The sequence below is a fragment of the Tupaia chinensis genome, unplaced genomic scaffold, assembly GCF_000334495.1.
Source record: "Tupaia chinensis unplaced genomic scaffold, TupChi_1.0 Scaffold000047_1, whole genome shotgun sequence".
Classification (NCBI taxonomy): domain Eukaryota; kingdom Metazoa; phylum Chordata; class Mammalia; order Scandentia; family Tupaiidae; genus Tupaia; species Tupaia belangeri.
The window spans coordinates 3750884-3771834 of record NW_006159505.1 but is presented as its reverse complement, the minus strand read 5'-3'; the positions used below and the strand labels follow the sequence as shown (position 1 = coordinate 3771834).

General features: G+C 40.1%; 1 protein-coding gene across 6 annotated transcripts in view; it reads right to left on the bottom strand.

The window, feature by feature from the left end:
- Positions 1-20951, bottom strand: part of POLD3 (DNA polymerase delta 3, accessory subunit) — a 63133-nt gene that overhangs the window by 16533 nt on the left and 25649 nt on the right. For all 6 annotated transcript variants that reach the window (XR_333375.3, XR_333376.3, XM_006140991.3 and 3 more), the window contains 6 exons: positions 20729-20951; positions 19006-19078; positions 14191-14356; positions 9514-9626; positions 2697-2809; positions 1810-1888 (listed from right to left, as the gene is read on the bottom strand). Coding sequence is in view for 4 of the 6 variants with exons in the window: in XM_006140991.3 (XP_006141053.1) it covers positions 1810-1888; positions 2697-2809; positions 9514-9626; positions 14191-14356; positions 19006-19078; positions 20729-20951 (767 nt within the window). In the remaining 2 variants the exon portion in view is untranslated. The remainder of the gene's footprint in view (positions 1-1809; positions 1889-2696; positions 2810-9513; positions 9627-14190; positions 14357-19005; positions 19079-20728) is intronic.

The following is a 20951-nucleotide window of genomic DNA, read 5'->3' as shown; positions in this document are numbered from 1 at the left end:
TGTGAGCACAGTTTTCATTGTTGTGTCCAAGGCTCTTTAACAGTCCTGTCTAGAGACAGGAGTACAAAAGTCCACACCCTACACCTGGCCAAAACTTGAGTACTATGTTTTGAACAAACCAATAAATAATTAGCCAGACATTCTCAATGAATTCTAAAAGCCATATATTTTACTATTTTGGGGGAGAGGGGTTGTGGGGTAGGAGGACGAGGAAAAAACTTGTACTGATGTCTTAGTCATCTTAAATTTAAAAGAAAAACATGAAATTGAACAGTAAATACATATATTACCACTAATGGCAAAACCAAGAGGCTTGAACTTTCATAAGTTTGAAAACAAAAACAAACCCCAAAGTCTAGAATTCATAGGTTCACAAGAAATTTAACATTAAAAAAGACATAATTTCCACTTGTAAGGTATTTTATTCTCCAATTATATGCTATAATTATACTGGCACAGACCTTTTCAGAGGAATGGGAGGTGGGAAATATGGGACAGGGTACTCAACCAACAGAATGTCCTCCCTAGCTATAACAACCACATCATCCAGGCAAAGTGGATTCTTCTGAGCCAACTGATCTTTTAAAGATAGAAATTTGGGACTAGCAGATGGCGTAATGGCTATGTTGCTGGACTTCCATGTAGTCAACCACAGTTCGAGTCCCAGACCTGGGGGCTTAAACTCATGCTGGGCGTGTGTGCATGTGTGCCCTAGATACCAAGAAGACAATGGAGGATGGTGGTGTGGCCATTCCCCCCTGCCCCCCGGGGGCTGGGTGATTTCTCACTTTCAGTCTCTCTGTGTCTTTCTGGCAAGTGCACGTGCCCTATAGCAAAAACCTCTCCAAAAAAAAAAGAAAAAGAAAAGAAAGAAAGAAATTTGAACTAGACAAGAAAAATCAAGAAAGGAAAAAAAAATCCTTCTCTACATCTAGATCTCTGGTGGCAAGTGCCACAAGAAAGGAGAAATGGCAATCATGGGCTAGTCAACTAGAAGAAATCTAAGAGTCCAGACTTGTAAGTCTTTCCAAATACAAAACACAGCAGCAGAATTGGAGCACGCCATTAGGGCTCAAGTGCTAAGTGTTAAAAGCCCTACAGAGGTCTGGCTTGATGTTGAATATGGTAGAAGAAACTAAAACATGGCTGAAAAATCAGCCAATGACTCAATGCCTGAATTCTATTCCCCTCTAGGCCTTCATCCCAAGCACATGCTTTTACCTAACATGGCTTACAAATAAGATACATAAAGGAAGCCATCTGGATGAGTCACTCCCCTCTGGAGAACAAATGGGCTGAAATACCAAAGACGACTTCTGATCTCCCTTTCAGAGCCCAATCATCTGTAGGAGCTTCTTTTCTACTGATTACACTTAAAACAACCACGCTAAAAAAGAACAAATGTTTCTCAATGTCTAGGACACCATCTTAAGTTCATAGTGTGGGTTTCCATCTTGAAAGGGATTTCAGATACATCCTTAACTCACTCGATTCTTCATAATGATCCCACATTTAAGCAAAATGGGCATTATACCACCATTCCACAGATCAAGAAACTCTCCACCAGAGATGCCATGACTCTTAGCCAAGATCCCAGTACTTTTTAATAGAGTGACCCAAACAAGAACCCCAGTGTCCTGACTTTAGTTGTAGAGTTCTCTATACTCTGCTCCTCAAAGTATGGGCCAGCGTTGGCATCACTCGGAGGTGATTCATTGCACATTAAAGATTGAGACCTGCTGCTCAATGAGGGGTTATAGTGTCTTTCTAGAATCTATCTCTGAATTGGAAGCCAAAACTGTGTCTCACCCATACAGCCTTCGTCATCCACAAAGGTTTTAGATTTCAGTACGCGCTTTCGTTTTCTTTTGTGTTCTCCACTTGAGCTCTAAAAGATCAGAGGGAAATCAGAAAATACAATGTTAAGCAGTGAAGCTATAGAGAAAAACAGCACAAAGGCGTTTAAATCTGTAACAATCTCCCTCTAAAATTCTGTTAAGACAAAAAAATTGAAAGAGAGTCTCTACACAGAACTTTCAGGGACCAATGCTACCACAGACACGTTGTACTCACTGTCTGTACAGACTTGAGATTTTAATATATAATTTCTTTTTTTATCTACCGGTCTCTCATCCCATTTTCTCTTCACCTAATGAGGAAATTAGTATACAACAAATGAAGGAAACTAATAGCCCCAAGTGGGGGGCTTATCAGCACCCATTTTGTCAACTCTTCTCAATCTACACTAACAGATGTAGACAAGACCCAGCTGGAGAACATCCAAAACTCTCCATTTGTGTCGCCAGCTTGACTCATCCAACCTTTTTCCACAAGAGCTTCTTAAGAGCAACAAACATGTGTGAGTTGTTTGTTCCCCTCTATCTTTCAAAGGCAAGACCTCTTTTTGCACAATTCCAAAAGCAGTTGTATAGTAGAGAAGGCCTGAAGTTGAACTCATGAGAAACAAAACAGCTTCCAGGATCCATTTGTGCAACCTTCTTAAAACCATGCCCTACAGTGAAATTTCTCTTCAGGTGAGAAAAGAGTGAATGCCCATTCTGTAAAACCTGTAGGGAATCGGAATGAGACAAGAGCCATCTACTGGTATCTGTGAAGTATACAGCAAGTGAACTGACTCAGCACAGCAGCTGTAGGTCCTGGAGTGAGAAAGGATGCTTATCTCAGTAAAGATTTACCTTGATAGGAGGAGGCTCAGGCTCAATCTTCGGCACGGGTTCAGGAGGTGGGGATACAGGAGGCGGTGGGGATGGTGACTCAGCTTCATAAGCACCAGGAGAGTCTGGGAAGACTGAAATAATGAAACAAGCTTAGATAAAAGAATAACATGCACTATCTGGTACAGTGCTTTGGCCGCTGGCTCTCTCAATTTCTAGGTCCATGAAAGGGCACTGCGCAAGCAGTAATTCATGACAACCAATGACTTCACAGTTATATAGTTACCTTTAAAATGCACATTTTATACAAATAAAATCAGAGAATCAAGAATTACTAGAGCCACAAGTACTTAAGAGATCATCTTAGCTAAAGGCTTTATTTACCATGTATGCCATGTATCCTCACAACAGCCCTAGGAAACAGATACTATTATTCACACACTACAGCTGAGCAAAAAAGGTTCAGAGAGGTTCCTTAACTTGCCAGGGTCATACAACTGTAACAGAGACAGGAAGTTTTAAACCCAAGCCTGATTCCACAGCTTTCTGATTCCTAGCCTATGCTGTCTTCCCATTCGGGACCAGGTGTTTTCTCTCAAAATCAAGGGAGTGGAGATAATCGTCAGATTATACCAAATGTTCCATGCCAGAGTCTTTGTAATTGTGAGTGCAGGATTACTTGCAGTCACCTGAGATGTTTGTTAGATTGAAAATTGCCAGCTAATGTTAAGAGCATAAACTTGGGAGTGGGGGAGGAGATCATCTTTGAAATGATCACAATTACAGCTCTAACAACTAAGACCTGCTCACTCTTTTGTATGGAAACTCTTTCCAGTGATTGCCCCACAGATGAGCCTCGTTCTGCCATGTTGCGATTAGCAGTAAAGAACCCACTGAAGAAAGAAATATTGCTATGGAAGTAGAATCACCCGAGAGAAGAGCACTACCAAAGGGATCTCATTGTGTTTCAATAGTTCCAGAAATAGTGGTCTTAGTATAGGGCCCATGAGAGGGAAGTGAAAATCCTCAGCTGACCTATTGCTTAATCATAGCAAAGAAACTGCTGGTCAGGGGACTGTGTAGCTGCTTAGCCTCACCTGCTCCCTGGATCTCCTGGCTGTATTCAAATTCTTAGCACAAGTCTTGGATCTGAAATTCTCCCAACTGATTAGGTCAGTGTTAAAAATTATGACAGTAGAGGGTTCAAGGCCAAATGACCTAAAGAGGTGAAGCAGAACAAGAGCCAGAATGAAACAATAAACTATACACTTCAAGGGCGAAATGGGCCCCAACACTTTATAAGCTCTGGGAATCAGGAGACAGAAACATAAAAGGAAAGCATCCAGCTATTGGCCCAGCTCTGGGAAGTGAGAGTGTGATGGGAGCTCAAACAGACAAAAGTCAAACCCCAACACTAGGCCTCTGCTATTGGGAAGGACCAGCAGGTGAGGAAGTGGGCACACCACGGTCCATGCACTACAGTGGCAGGAGGGAAGTTCAGGCAGAGGCACCTTAATTTCCGTAGCACTGAATACAGAGTAACAATACGCATATCTTATAATAAAGGAAAATAATAGCTTTCTGGACCAAATTTGGGATGAGGGCATCTGGATCAAAGAAGACTCAGCACATTTCTTCTTTCCATACATCCTCAAGAGAAACATGATAATATCTGTTATAAAACTGGTTTTATATACTTTTAAAACTATATACATATCTACTATTTTGTTTAAACTTAAAAAATTTTTTTGGACCAGCAGATGGCATGGAGGTTAAGGCAACTAGATCCCGTATTGCCAACAGAGATCGAGTCCTGGACCTGGTGCTTGAAAAACATACCAGATACACGTGCATATGTACCCCAAATTCCAAGAGAATGAAGAAAAGGAATTGTAGCATGACCATTCCCCCCCTCAGGGAGCTGCTTTCTTACTTTCACTTTCTCTGTCTCTGGTGAGTGCTTGTTGTGCCCTATGACAAAATTTTAAAATAAAATAAATGTTTAAGAAAGGAAAGACAGGGAAAACAACTAGAATTTTCTGGACTTTACAAAAATATTAATCACTCATTCTCATATTAACCCACAAAATCACTATTATTTCTTTTTTAAAAAAATCTGTTTTACAGACCAGCAGATGGTATAATGGTTATGTTGCTGGGCTCTCACATGGCTGACCATAGTTTGAATCCCAGACCTGATGGCTTGAAACTCCATGTGCCCAAAATCCTGAGAGGAGAATGGAGAAGAAGGAACTGCAGTGTGGCCATCCCCCTGGGGAGGTAATTTCTCACTTTCTGTCTGTCTCTCTGGCAAGCACAGTCACATAGGGTGCCCTATAGCAATAATCTCTTTCTAAAAATAAGTAAACAAATAAATATTTAAAAATTTGCTATGGGGAACAAGCAATAGCTAAAGAGAAACACAGAGAGCGGGACAATGTGAGAAAGCATCCCCTGAGAGGATGCTGCACTGCGATCCCTTCTCCCCCATTCGCCTTTTGGGACGTTGGGAACGTTCATATATGTATCTGGTGTGTTTTCCAAGTCGCATGGTCCAGGACTCAAACTGTGCAGTCAACCAGGTGGGATCCAGCTGACTTAACCACCACACCACCGGCTGGCCCTGCTATTATTTCTGTCCTATACTACTAAGGTTCAAAGAAATTTTTTAAAAATTAAAAAAAAATCCTGCCCACATTCATTTGCTAGAACTTGCTTACTTTAGTCTTCTTCATCAAGCCAAGCACTCTGACATAATACAATTTTACTGCCATAAGCATAGGCATATTTGATGTGTTATTTTAAATTTATTTCTAGCAAATCTGTAGCTCTTCAGGTAAAAGACACTCAAGTAGTAACACATCACTTATCCCAGGAAAACAATCTTTGTTGGGGCAGAATAAGAACTGTGGTAAAACAAATTTCAGGGATCCAGCAATATAACCACTTGTTTGTTAAGAGTTCTCTGGCAGAGCTGATATTAGAATTCCTGGAAACTATTTACAGCTTCCTAGGACTTGGTATTTTTTAAAAATACCTTTCCTTACCTAAAAAGGAGAATTATTTACTTAACATTTTCCATAAACAACTTGTAAGGACTGAAAATATTAGCAAAGACTTAAGCATCTCAATTAAAACTATTTCTTCCTAGCAATGTACATATTATTAATGTTCTTTCTTGGTTTGACTTTTTTGTGTTTTACAAAGAGAGTGTGTAGTACTATTAAAGTGTTACCCCAACAGGGTAAAGGAGAAAGTAAGTCTCTCAGGTAGAGAGTCACAAATATGAAGTTAAAGATAATTTTCTGAGAGAGGGTATCTGTAAATATACTTACTACTGCTAAACCTTTATTGAACACAACAGGTAGAGTGGAATGAATAAGAAAACCTACTACAGGAGGCTAGGCAGCGAGTGGCACAGGAGGTAACATATGATATTCCACAAGGCCGTCCCACGTGGGAAAGCTCCAGGCTTGTCTCCAGAGACCTCCTTGCGTATGGCAGGCACATGTGTGCCCTTCCCTTCTTCCCATCTGGAGATGGCTACGGTTGGGAGTGGATCTTGGTGTCAAGACCCCACTGGGGGGTGCTCTTTCTTTGTCACTCTCTGTCTCACTTATCCATGAAACAAAATACATAAACTTAAAAACTTAACTATGTGTTAAAAGCTGTCTTGGCACTTTTAATACACTTTTTTTTTTTTTAAAGGTTTTTGTCATAGGGCAGTGTGCTTGCTAGAGAGAGACATAGAGGGAAAATGAGAAATCGTCCCTCCACCCCAGGCATGCTTCAATTTCCCCTCCCCCAATCTCCTCTAGCGATACTGGGCATGTATGCACGTGTGCCTGGCAGGTCTGCTGGGTCTCAAGCACTGGGTTCAGGGCTCACACCATAGTCGGCCAGGTGAGAGTTCAGCACCTTAACTAGCACACCACCCGCTGGCCTGACATACCATCTTATCTGATGTTCATAAGGAGACTAGTTCGTGATAACATCCCCATTCTAGAGATGACAAGTCAAGGATTTAAGGTTAAGTAGTCTGCCTGAAGTCACCCAGTAAATGGTCAAGATCTGTTCAATTCCACAGTCCTCACCATTTCCTCCACGCCTGCTGTTCCCCAACTAACCTCTAGTTTAAGACGGTGTATCAAACTAATACACATACTCAGTGCAATAGAAGTAAAACAAGAATAAGTTAGACACTGAGCGAAGGTTAAAATAAAATCCCAGTGGCTCCTGGGCTGGCAGGTGGCCTGATGGTTAAGGGTGCTGGACTCCCACATGGCTGACCATGGTTCAAGTACCAGACCTGATGGCTTCCTTCCTCACTTTTCTCTCTCTTTGTCCCTCTCTGGTCAAATTAAATAGATAAATAAATAAAGTTAGATAAAATAACTCTTAAAAAAAAATCCCAGTGGCTTTGAGACAAAAAAGCAATTTAAGAATAAAATGGCAGAAGTTTATAATTTAGTCAGATACCAAAAATTGTTTTTGCCAGAGGAAAAAACCTAAGCATCTCTGCTCTATATCACCTGTTATTATTGGTTGTTTACCTCTATCACATTTCTTCACACTTCTTTCCAAACCAAATAATCCCGCTCATATTTCTAATCACCCACTGCTATTATTTTTGTGGGCCATGGATCACAGCTACGCAGACTTATTTCAGAAGTCTGTAATGCAATGAGTGTCAATCAACCACAGTAATTCCTCCACTTAGAGCTGACTCCCTCATGAATATCTGAGAACTTAGTTTACTGTTTCAACGTGTGGTAGGCTGATATTTTCAAAGATTTGTCCAGAATCTTCTCCAAGTTCTTTTCCTGACTGAAAATGAGGAAGACTGATGCAATTAGCACAAATTCCTAAATCCACTTCCTAATTATCCTCCCATGTATTTGGATGGAGATGCCTGTTATTTCCCTGGTGAGAATGAGAATGCTCCTAGATAGTTATTTTATCCACATAATTAAGAATCTTCCTTTCAGTAGCCTTGGACAAAGCATTCTGATAAATGATATGGATTGTAAATATAGCAACTGCCCTTGTGGGACACTCACAATGTCCTACCCCTCCTCATTCCAAAGAGCCACTGAAAACCACACCGCTAAAGAGCAGAGCATCTCTCACAGGGTATCAGAGGCCACGATCCTTAACACGAAAGCATGAATGGTAGGATCTAAATCCATAAGAGTCGAGGGGAGGTCGAGAGGGAAAGTGAGAAAGCAAGCCACCAGGTCCTCTGTCAGACAGATTCAACTTCCTGGCACTATCTCTGAGCTCTGTTCATTTATTTCTTTTTGCATTATGCTCATCTACATATATAATTTTTTTAAAAACTTACTTGTATAGCTGAGCTATTAGGCTGTCAGGAAAGTCATGACATATTTTTCTATGCAAAAATGCGTCACAACTTTCCAGACAATCCAGTAAGTATCCTTTTTTGGAGGAGAGCCTCTGCTACCACTTGGAGTTATTCTGATGCAGTTTCTTATAAGAGCAGATTCTTACAAGTTTAGTTTTGTCCTTTGGCAGCATAACAGGCTCCTTTTTTGCACTGGTTATTCTATGTTAACCCCTTTTAGTATGGGTTTGTTTGCATTGTTTATGTACCTTTATGGGATGCCAAATTCCTTTGGACTAGATTTCCCCCCATTACCTATGCCATGAGTTCATAGAGGATTGATTATGGCAGTTCAAGCTTTTTACTACTGGCTCTAAAAGCAGGCTTTTTAGGGCAGAGTCATCTCAGTAAGTCCAGCCCAGGAATATTTGTTTAGTCTCCTTCTCTTTCCATATACTTTCCTTTACACAATTAGGGAGGAAATCTTGGCCTTTAAGAATATTTGACGTTCTTGGGGCCAGCAGATGGTGTAGCAGTTATGTTGCTAGATTCCCACGTGGCCAGCCATGGTCTGAGTCGCAGATCTGGTGGCCTGAAACTCACATCGGGTGCGTGTGTGTGCAGGCCCAAGATCCCAGGAGGAAAATGGAGGAGAGGGGATGCCCTAAGGCAAAAACCTCTACCCACATAGATAAAGAAAGATTATTTGACATTCTAGGTACCAGCTGGTGGTGTGGTGGTTAAAGTGGCTGGATTCTACACGGCCATGGCTGACTGTGTGACTGAGTCCTGGACCTGGTGGCTTGAATATCACACTAGGCACGTGTGTATGCATGCTCAATACCAAAAGAAAAATGGAGAAGGGATTGTGGTGGTGTGGCCATTCCCCTAGGGAGTGCTTTCTCACTTTCCATTCCTCCCGGTCTCTCTCTTTCTCTCTTCCCATCACTGTCTGTCACTGGCAAGTGCATGCACTCTACAGCTAAAATGAAAAGAATATTTGACACTCTCTTAAAAATTATATAAATTTTCCTGCTTGTTTTTCTTACAACAATGCCCACAGCTTATAGCTGGATGGGTCCACAGTACCATCTCTTTCAATAATGATACTGCACACTCTTCCAGTTTTATCATGGCTTACTTAAGGGGTATGGAAAACCACCAATACCCTTGAATGTTTAGAATACAACAGTTCCTAAAAGATTCACAAGAGTAGCCAAAATACCCCCTTCCCTTCTACCCATTTTATTTTTTTAAAAGGTCTTAGTATGTACAAAATGAATCCTTATCTTTCCCTTTGGGTTAGTTATTTTGACAAATTACCTGAACATCATGGTCTGGCCAAAAGGCTAAAGTAGATTTCAAATAAAAAAAGGTGCTATATGTCTTTCAATACTAGGATTACTATTCTAATTGTGACTTGTGATAAATTCCCTTTTTTAGTTCCTTGAGCATCATAAAAATTGCTCCTCTACTCAAAACAGTAATGCCCACCTTCATCTTCACTGCTCTCAGACTCAGGAAGCTTGATTCTCCTCCTCTTTTTCTTCACGTGTTCAGTTTCTTTTGTCTCATCATCAGATAACTCTATTCGCTTCCCCCTGTTGCTGTTCAGGAATAAACAAGTTACAAGAACAAAACTATAAACATGTTCCTAAGCTTTTTGCTTTATAACCACTTGGTTTTAATTCCAGAGGGTAGAAAACAAAGTGAAAGTAGGTCAATGAGGAGGCTTTTTCAAAATGCTCGAACGGACCACAGCTAGGTCACTAGACAAGATGACCAGAAGAAAAATCCCCTCTAGCCCTCTAAGGAACACCGGAAGCTACAATCAAGTTATCAGGAATCTCCAAATTCCTTCTTACATCCCCTATTGGCCTTATAATCATCCAATATGCATTAAATAAGCAGCTCCTGCCTTTATACAAGGTTCTTTACTAAATACCGAGGATACAAAGACCAGAAGGAAATATTGTCCTCAGCACTGGCAAACATCACTAGCTAAAATACAATAGGATAAATTTTACGGAACTAATATTATGGATCATGATTCTTACTTGAAAAATTTAAAAGCTAAGTAGAAGTTCACCAGGGAGAGGAGATACATACTCTGAAGAGAAAGAACATTATGAGCAAAGGTATAGATACAAGACTTTAAGGTTATAAAAATCTTAGGTTCCACCTTTGCAGAACTTAGTTCCTCTGTCTAGATACTCCCTCACACCACTCAATCTACAAATAATTTATCAAGAGCCTATTGTGTATTAGAAATAAAATATTTACAAGACAGTCTTTGTTGTCAACTACCTCATATCTTTGTCATTGTTTTTTTAATTGCCAGAGGGTGCATGCACTCACCAGAGAGATAGAGGAAAAGGGACAAACTCCCCACCCCCCAGTGGGGAGTGGTCATGGTAAACTTCCTTTTCCTCCATTTCTCAGTCCTGCTGGAATTTTAGGCATGCACACACATGCCCGGTATGTTTTCTAAGCCACCAGGGCTGGGATTTGAATCAGGTCAGTCATGTGGGATCTGGCTCCCTTAACTAGTAGGCCAGAGGGCTGGGCCCCTGATGCCTTCAAATATCAATCTCTTTTCCTACTTTGAGCTAGAGAGCAGATATCAATTAGATAGACAATAGCAAAAAAATTAACTAAGCCAAAAGCTGTTATTTTCTGGGGAAAAGATTAATAAAATTAATAAGCCTCTTACAAAACTGAGAAAAATATGTATTACCAACCAGGAATGAAACAATGAACAATATCTAACAAGGAAATATAGCAAAAGAAAGAAAAAAAAAGGTTCTTTTATGAACAACTTTATGTCAGTAAGTTCAACAATGTATATAAAATAGACAAATTCCTTTCAAAGCACGACTTAGGGCTGCCCCATATAGCACAGTGTTTAGTTAAAGCATTGGGAGTTAGATCCCACATAGCTGTAGTTTGAGTCCAGGACCCAGCAGTTTGAAAATCACACTCGGGATGTGTGCAGACCATGGCCAAAATCATGATGAAAAGGAGAAATGTTACTTTCCACTGAGGGATGCTTTCTCTCTCCACCATTCCCGATTCCCTGGCCAGGCATGAACCCTCTGGTAATAAAGAAAACAAGAAAAAATATGTATATAACTTAGTCAAATCTGATGCAAGAAGAACTAGAACATTTGAATAGATGTATTTAAAGAAATCAAATTCGAGCCAACCCATGGCATAGTGGTAAAGATGGCTGGATGTCATAGGGTTGACTCCATGGTTCAAGTTCTGGACCTGGTGGCTTAAAAAACATGCCAAACGTATGTGTGTGCATGACCAAAATCCTGAGAAGAGAACAGAGGAGAAAGGACTGCAGTGTGTCCATTCTCCCTGCAGGGGAAGGGAGCTTATGCACTTCTTTCTCTGCTTCTCTCCAGCGAGTGCATGTGTACTCCAGAAAAATTTATTTTAAAAATTTAAAAAAAGGAAAAAAGAAAGAAAATTCACAAGGAAAAAACCTTCCGATAAAGAAATTCTAGGCCTGAGTTCACTGGCAAATTTTGCCAAAACTTCAAGACAGAAATGATATGTATCTTACATACAACTCCTTTGGAAAACAGAGGGAACTCCTACCAACTAATGTTATAACCTTAGTACAGCTTTTGTTTTTTGCTTATTTTTTAACTATAGTATTTCTTCCATGAGTGAGAAAGACAGAGAGATGGAGATATAGCACCTTCAACAGGGTCTTGGCACCGTAATCCAGCTCCAGCCAGTTCAGATAAGAGGCACACACACACACCCAGAATACTCAGGGAGGGCTCTGGACATGAACTGCAACATTCTTACATGGGTCTGCCAGAGATACACATATTACCTCTGCACTACCGTCCAGCCCTGAACTTAAGCATAGCTTTGATACTGGAACATAACAAAGACATTATCAGAAAATAACTGACCTATATAGCCCTCATAAACATAAAGGTAAAAAATTCTTCATTTAGCATTAACAAGTCTAATTCAGATATAAAAGGATAATACATCATGACCCAAGAAGGCAAGGTTGGTTTAACTTATATTTAAAATCAACCACTATAAGGGCTGGCAGGTAGCATGGTGGTTAGAAGTGCTGGACTCTCACATGGCCAGCCACAGTTCAAGTCTTAGACCTGGCAGTTTGCTCTCTCACTTTCTTTCTCTCTCTCTTTCTCTCATCAAAATTAAATAACAAATAAAAATTTTTAAAAGAATCAATGAGTAGGGACCAGCCGTTAGCACAATGGCTATGTCGCTGAACTCCCATGTAGTCGACCGCAGCTCAAGTCTCGGACCAGGCGGCTTAAACTCACACAGGGTGCACGTGCATGCGTGCCCAAGATCCCAAGAGGAGAACGGAGGAGAAGAGATTGTGGTGTAGCCATCCCCCCGGGGAGTGATTTCTCACTTTCTGTCTTTCTGTCTCTTTCTGTCTTTCTGGCGCGCGCACGTGCCCTATAGCAAAAACCTCTCAAAAAAAAAAAAAATCAATGAGTATAATTTAACACATTAACAGAAATACCATATGATTATCTCAATAAATACAGAAAAAGCATCTGTCAAAAATCAACACCTATTCATGATTAAACCTCTCAGTAAACTTGGAATAAAAAAGAACTTTCTCAATCTGGTAAAAAACATCTAGCAAAAAACAACATTTAATATCAATTTAATAGTAAAATACCAAATGCATTCCTGGTAATAACCTTCAACACTGAGTGTTGGACCCATGGACCCATTTTAATCCATCCACAGCATATGTTCACAAGAGGTGAGGCCCATTGGCTAGAGCCTTAACCTTCTGAAACTTCGCTGTTTCGTCATTTTCTACTACAGCAGCACCCACCTCCCCCTGCCCCCTGCCACAAAAATCAAGTCTTTCTAGGCCTATCAGTGTTGACAGTGTCCTTTAGAATTTCTTTCAACAGACTAATTCCTACCAACTATGAGGTAGTGTCTCAAATTCCTGGATCCTTATTTAACAGCTTGTGTGCTTTTTATTTTCTTTTCTAATTACATTTTACCACTTGAAAAATAAACTCATTGATACAAAAAGAAAACAAAGAACTTTTCTCTTAAATTTCACTGGAAATAGTAACCTTTCATTTGGCGATTTGCAGTGAAAAACAGACATGTGCACACACAGGCACTGCAGACAATTAGGCTTGCTTATGCTATGTCCCCAAATTTAAAATGAAGAGAGGAAAGACAATCAATTTAGGTCAGTGAGGCCCCCCCAAATGACTCTGGGCCCTAAATCGTCCAAGGTGGCTGAGTCCATAGTTCTACTTTACCAGGTAAGTTACTGTCTCTTTCTAGTTGCAGTGTAGAGTTGTACACCCAAAGCATTAAGTAGGATTTCATACTCAATTGAAACTGTCTACTGTCAGTAAGCCCGAGCAGACCTTCTCACCCCAGTAGAGTGACTCTTCCCTCACAGCAACAAAATTTTCCTACCCTAAGCCAGAATTAAGCCTCAAGGAACCGTATCACACCTGACTTTGTACACAGTACAATACACTGTGTCCCTGAGGAAAAAACAATGACAATATGCACCCCCATAGAACAAAAAATCAAGTCTTTCTAGGCCTATCAGTGTTGACAGTGTCCTTTAGAATTTCTTTCAACAGACTAATTCCTACCAACTATGAGGTAGTGTCTCAAATTCCTGGATCCTTATTTAACAGCTTGTGTGCTTTTTATTTTCTTTTCTAATTACATTTTACCACTTGAAAAATAAACTCATTGATACAAAAAGAAAACAAAGAACTTTTCTCTTAAATTTCACTGGAAATAGTAACCTTTCATTTGGCGATTTGCAGTGAAAAACAGACATGTGCACACACAGGCACTGCAGACAATTAGGCTTGCTTATGCTATGTCCCCAAATTTAAAATGAAGAGAGGAAAGACAATCAATTTAGGTCAGTGAGGCCCCCCCAAATGACTCTGGGCCCTAAATCGTCCAAGGTGGCTGAGTCCATAGTTCTACTTTACCAGGTAAGTTACTGTCTCTTTCTAGTTGCAGTGTAGAGTTGTACACCCAAAGCATTAAGTAGGATTTCATACTCAATTGAAACTGTCTACTGTCAGTAAGCCCGAGCAGACCTTCTCACCCCAGTAGAGTGACTCTTCCCTCACAGCAACAAAATTTTCCTACCTCTTTTTTTCCCTCTGCTGCATCTTCATAGGCTCTGCCTTTCTTCCAGCTTTCTTTAGGCTGGTAGGAGCTGCCAACTTTGGTTCAGTGACAGGCACTGGAGGTTGTTCCACTCTTTTTTCTTCTTTCACTGCTTGTTCTGAATCCAAATTGACTTTAAGTTTCTCTACAAATAAAGTATAGCCGATGATATATAACCCCATGGTGCAATATCATTCCGTCATTCTGTCAGTCTTCTGACACTCCGTTATATGCCAGACATGTTAGAAGCAGAGGCTAAAAGGATAAAAAACAGTCCCTGTCCGAATGGAGCTCACACTATTCAGAAAACACTTCTGTCCAACCACTGCTCTAGCTATAACTATTTCATTTCTGCTGCCTGCTAATCCCTCATTCTAGCACAGTGCCCGAGCCAAATGACAGTAAAAGCAAGATTTAGAAAAAGTGCAACTTTATGAGGTATCATCCTTTTCATTTTCCAGATGAGGAAAACTAAGAGATGATTAAAAGATGCTTCCCAGGAGTACAGAGCTTACAAATGGTGACAAAAGAATTTGTTGTAAGACCTTTTCTTCCTATTATATTCTACCACTTAACGCTTGGATAGTCCTACCTTAATACTGCCTTGATGATAAAAATGAAAGGCCATTTTGGAATCAGAAAAGTTTGGTTCAAACCTTGCTTTACTCTGGGCTAGTTATTTTATGTAAGTCAGTCTTCTCTATAAATGAGTTAATATTTACAAGATTATCATAAGCATCAAGAGAGACTAGGGGGCCAGCAGATGGTATGGTAGTTAAGGCACTGAATCCCACATGAGGGACGGTGTGGTTCGAGTCCCAGACCCAGAGATTTTAAAAAACACACCAGACAAGACTGCATGCATGCCCAAAATCTCGAGAGGAGAATGGAGGAGAAGGAATTACAATGTGGCCACCGCCCTGGAGAGGTGGTTTTCTCTGGCTCTGTTTCTCTCTCCTGTTAGTGCATGCACAAAAGAAAACAGAAAAAAGAAAAAAAGAGATCAATCAGTATCAGTATGTGAGATTAAGTGACTTACCTAAGGTAACACAAGATCTGAACCTGTTAGCTGAACTCCTCAGTCTTTACCCCTTTCTCCCTATTCCAAGCTGAACATAAAAACAACTACTTTGCAGTACAGAGGACTAAGAAATGCAAGAAGATAGGCCTAGCCACCTGTGAAACTACAGAAGCATATAACCTGGTCTTCCTGCTGTATTCAGTGATAACTCTCTATAGGCAGTCACAAATACTAAGCTGTAAACAGCAAAAGGTGCCTTGATAAGTAGTTCTGGTTCCATATAAAACATGTACAGCACAGAAAAAAATTGACATCTTAGTCTTGGCTGTTATGCACAGTTTAGTATAATCATTTATAAATAACATTATTTGAAAGTATGAATAATAAAGTATAAAGTGCAATCTATTTATATGTTAGTTTTTGGAAGGAAGACTTGAATGGGAAATCTGAATGGTAGAACCCAACAGCACAATGGTAGTGTATCCCTTGCATTTGCAATACGACTGTTCTCAACTATCAGTACTTCTCAGTTTTCTACCAAAATACTCCAAATTGTACAGGAAAATAAACACTAAGAGTCAATAGCTAACTAAAAATAATATTTCTCTGAATTCACATGTGTATCTTAAAATTTATATAACTTTTACAGTCTATTATATACATACTATTTAATAGTAATTATTTAGAAATGACACCATTATGGGGCTGGCAAGTGGCACGGTTGGTAGGGCACTGGACTCTCACATGGCCGACCACGGTTTCAGTCCCACACCTGGCAGCTTGCTTTCTCACTCTCTCTTATTCTGTCTCTCTCTTGTCAAATTAAATGATAATAATAGTTACAAATAAAATTAAATTAATTATTTTTTAAAAAAGGAAATTACATCATTAGGAGGAAAGACTTCCAAATATTTCTTACCTACCTCATGGGTTAAGAAAAGAAAGGCTACTGCATTGAGTCTACCAATTTCATAAAACTAATCTGAAACTCATGATTTTACTCTGAACACTCGACTTTGAAAAATGTTACATCAATTCTGTAAGTGATTCTTTTTATTGGGTGAATATTTAAGTCTTATTTTAATCAAGTTTTGATTATCTACCATACCTGTTTGTCTCTGCCTAGCGATTATAATTAGTAACTAATTTATATTCCCCTATTTATTTACCTGTCTCTCCTAAGTAGAATGAATATAGGACTAGGAGGGAGTGACCTGGTCTATTTTTTTCTCCACTGTCTAACCAGTGGACAATAGTGCCAGGCACAACAGGTGCTCAATCAACATATGCTAAATAAGTATATTAACAAAGAAGTGCATACTTCTGCACAGGATTTTTTATAATTAGCAAATAATCATGTAACCTTATGTGTATGTGCTTGCCAGAGAGAAAGAAAGAGGTTAAGTTAGAAATCACCCCCCAGGGTTATGGCCATGCTGCAATCCCTTCTCCACTCTCTTGGGATTTCAGGCATTCATGCACAAGTACCTGGTGTGATTCTCAAGCCGCCAGGTCCATGACTAGAACCATAAAGCTGACCACGTAGGATCCAACCTCTTAACCCCCACACCACCTGCTTGCCCCGGTTCACTGGCTTTTAATGTTACAAATGCACAAAAACAACATGTGTACATATATGTGGTCCTCATCAGAGATGCCAAGAATCCATAATCTCAGGGCTGGCAAGTGGCATGATGCGTAAGGGCACTGGACCCCCACATGACTGACTAAGGTTCAAGTCCTGGACCTGTTTTCTCGCTTTCCCTCTCTCTCACTCTTGCTCTGTCCCTCTCTGGTCAAATATAAATATGTAAATAAATAAATTAAATTAAATAATTATATAAAAAAGCAAAAAACAAAAAACAACGATCTGCTGTGAGGTTATTGACCTAAAAACTGTAAGCCCCATGGTATAAGTGCTTTAGAGATTTCCTCTTTCACAACTACCATACTTTAAAGTCGTAGGAGGGGAGAACATCACCTTAAATGGGTTTTGCCACTGCGTTTGCAGGACACGAGTTACAGGTGTTATTTCTAACTCCAACTCGGAGATTCACAATGCAGTGTAGAGTACTGTAGTTCAGAAGACCCACCTTTGCCTTTCCCAGTATTATTTGCCCATTCTTTGTTCCGTGGCAGCCTTTTCTAAACTCTATTTTACAGAAAGCAGATACGGGAAGTCTGTGTCTCTGTAACATGGTATAAACTGCAGTTGGGAGAGGAACACACCAGGAGCTGTGAGAGAGAAAATGGACACTCTTTATTACCCTGTGTACTGGGCACTGTACTAGGCACTGGAACTATAACGGAGCACAAGATAGACACAGTTGTTCACGCAGAAGTTTACAGTTTAGCATTGAAAAGAGAAATTTACTAAATGTGGGACAAGCACTATGGCAAGGAAAATACAAGATCTTGGGGAGCACATAGTTCGGCACCTAATAGGTATGGAGGGACCAGAAAGATTTCACAGACGATGCAGAACTTAGGATGAGCTTTAAAGAATAGTGGAAAGGGGGACAGGCAGGTGGCATGGTGGTTAAGGACCTTGGACTCCCACATGGCCGACCACAGGTCGAGTCCCGGACCTGGTGACCTGTTTTCTCGCTTTCCCTCTCTCTCACTCTTGCTCTGTCCCTCTCTGGTCAAATATAAATATGTAAATAAATAAATTAAATTAAATAATTATAAAAAAAAGCAAAAACCAAAAAAACAACGAACGTGCAAATCCCATAATTCGACTGGGACAATGGCCCCACACCAGACGTGCCGCTCAGGTACAGAGTGTGATGTTCTCACAGCAGAAGGGAGCCCTCCCCATACACTGTGCCTGCGATAATATGATCATGTTTCCGAATAAACTGAAGGGTCATGTTTTCCAAATACTTCAGGACACAAGAGTGTTCTTCTCTGATAGTTCTTATGGCAGATTAAAAAAAAAAAAAAACCCATCACTCCAATCCCTCCCTTGACCACTAATTTAATCATCACGAAAAAGCAGAATTGACTAGTTCTGCTTGCACAGGCATGTAAAAAAAAAATCTCTGCAAAACTGATACTCTAAGAAAGTGTGCCATAATTATCCTACAGCTCCCACATTCTTCCTGGTGCTCTGCCATATATCCTCAGAGCGTTTGTACTTGATATGAGAACTATGAAAATAAGTGACTATTGGTTCTTTCCACATGAAAGAACTCTTATTTAAATATATTTTTTTTAATAAGGGAGATTTTCACTTTCTCAAAAAATATTTTTAAATGGCACTTCTAATTCACACTGAGGTCTTAATTCATCACTGTGAGTAAGCTATAAAAATACCTAAAGAAAGGCCAAAGGTTTGCTTCTGCGACCCCTTGGGAGACAGGAATAAAAAAGGTCATACTGGGCAAGCTGATCCAGCACCCTAACATTAACCGCAACTCTATTCTGTTTCACCAAGCAGTCTCCCTTTCGTGTTGATCACCCATTTGCAAGAGCCCTATGAAGCAAATATGTCCCACTCTTTTCAAGACAGGAAGTACAAGCAGGAATAGTAAACTACCCTCCACGAGAGCTCAGCCGAGCCCAGCTCATCCATAAAGCCCAGTGTTCCAGTTAGGTTTCTTTCTTTGATACACTGGTAGTACATTGCATATTCATGTTGGGGTGCAGGAGTGCTACATGGTAGTCTCCTGGATGAGCAAAAACCAGAATAGGTGGCTTTCATCTCTGGTATGGTATGTCATTATGCTGACATTCATTTACTAGTCAAAGGAAAGTAAGAGAATGCTTACTCATTGCAGCTTTTCCAAAAAAGTTGCTCATCAGATTGCCTTTCCCTGGTGCTTTGCTGCCTGCTGAAGATGCCTAAAAGCACAAAAAGAAAACATATGTGATTTTTCTTTGGCTTTTAGGCTACCTGAAGTAGCACAGTCTCAATCGCAGAGCTCATGACAAAATACATAGGCATTAGACAGAACACCTAGGGGGCCAGTCAGTGATAGGTGGTTAAGGAGGCTGGATCTCACACAGTTGACCATGTGGTTCAAGTTCCAGACCTGGTGGCTTGAAAAACATGTTGGGCATGACTGTCCAAAATCCCCAAGGGAAGATGGAGGAGAAAGGATTGTAGCATGACTGTTCTTCATGGGGAGAGGGGTACTTTTCCTCTCTCTGAAGAACACATGTGCTCTCTGGCAAAATTAAAAAACAAACTAGGATCACATGTGCTCTCTGGCAAAATTAAAAAACAAACAAACTAGGATCCACTGGTGGCTCAGTGGGAATGCAACACTCTGATACTGGGCCCATATGAGAAGGCCCCAGGTTCATATTCCAAGGTCTCCCAGTGCATACTAGGCACACCAGTGATCCAGGCTGGCTGAGGCTAGGAGTAAATCAAAGCATGAAGATTCTGATGAGACACCCGCCCACTTGTCTCTCACATAGAAGACATAAACTTGAAAGAAAGAAAGAAAGAAAGAAAGAAAGAAAGAAAGAAAGAAAGAAAGAAAGAGAGAGAAAGACAAAAAGCCTGTCTAGAACAATAATCCAGACCAGTCAGTTTTTGGTGTTCATCTTCAAAGATTAGTTTCTCATAGTCCTTAAAAAAATCATTACCCATGGGCATGTCTAAACTTTTCTAAGGCACATTTAAAAACTGTTAGTTTGACAGAATTAAAACAGGTCAGAGGCAGCATGGTATGGGAGGATGGGGATCCAAAACAGTGAATTTTTAATCATCTGAAGTGGATTTGAATCCTGGTTCTACCACTTAACATAGTATGACCTTCAGACAAGTTATTTAAAAAATCTAGGCTTTGGGTTCACTACATGTGAAATGGGAATCGTACTGTTTCCCTCACAGAATTGATAAGAGGATTTAAACAAAGATCAAACTACTGGCATGCAGTAGAAACTCAATAAATGTGTTTTTCTCTATCCCTCATCTTCTTTTTTTCCAAGGTAGAATTTTGAAAATTATGATGATGACAATAGTAATAACCATAAGTATACCCATCTGGGTTTTTATTTTGATACTTTTCTTAAGTCAATTCCCTTAAATCTAGGTGACAAACAATAAAAAAGCATGGGAAGCAAATGGAAAAAAGAATTTGCATAAAATAAAACAAGAATGCTAAACACACTAGAAAGAAAGATATACGTATAGCAGATTATAAGATGTTCCCCAAATGACATATTACTAATATACAATCCTTTGCACTTTACATTTGAGGTGTTTTCACACGTGTCATTGCAACTGGGTCTCACAGCGATCTTGTGATGTGGACAGACAAGCATTACCCATTCACAGGAGAATCCCAAGCTTGGCAAGAAGTATCACCAGAAGGAAAAGGACTATGACAGTGAATACCAAGTATTAATGCATTCAAACTACAGTAGAAAACCAACTGAATACCATATAATATCCATAATTACACTACTACTACCACAAGCACTATCAGTGCTTCTCTTTATGTTCTAAGCTGGAAGAAAGGTGTATCTTCAAAGACTTACATTTGTTACTTCTTTAGCTTCTGTTTTGGTTTCCTTGTTGGTATCCTGAGTTTTCGCAGCAGCTTTAGAGGCAAACATTCCCATAATTCCTTTGGGATGCTGGGAAACCTGTTTGGCAGCAGGTGGGCCATGACCATTGGTGGTCGGCTCATTACTGGCCTGTGCCTCACTTGAAGCCTCGAGATTTAACTGTTCTAACTGTTTGGAAGATGAAGATTCAGCA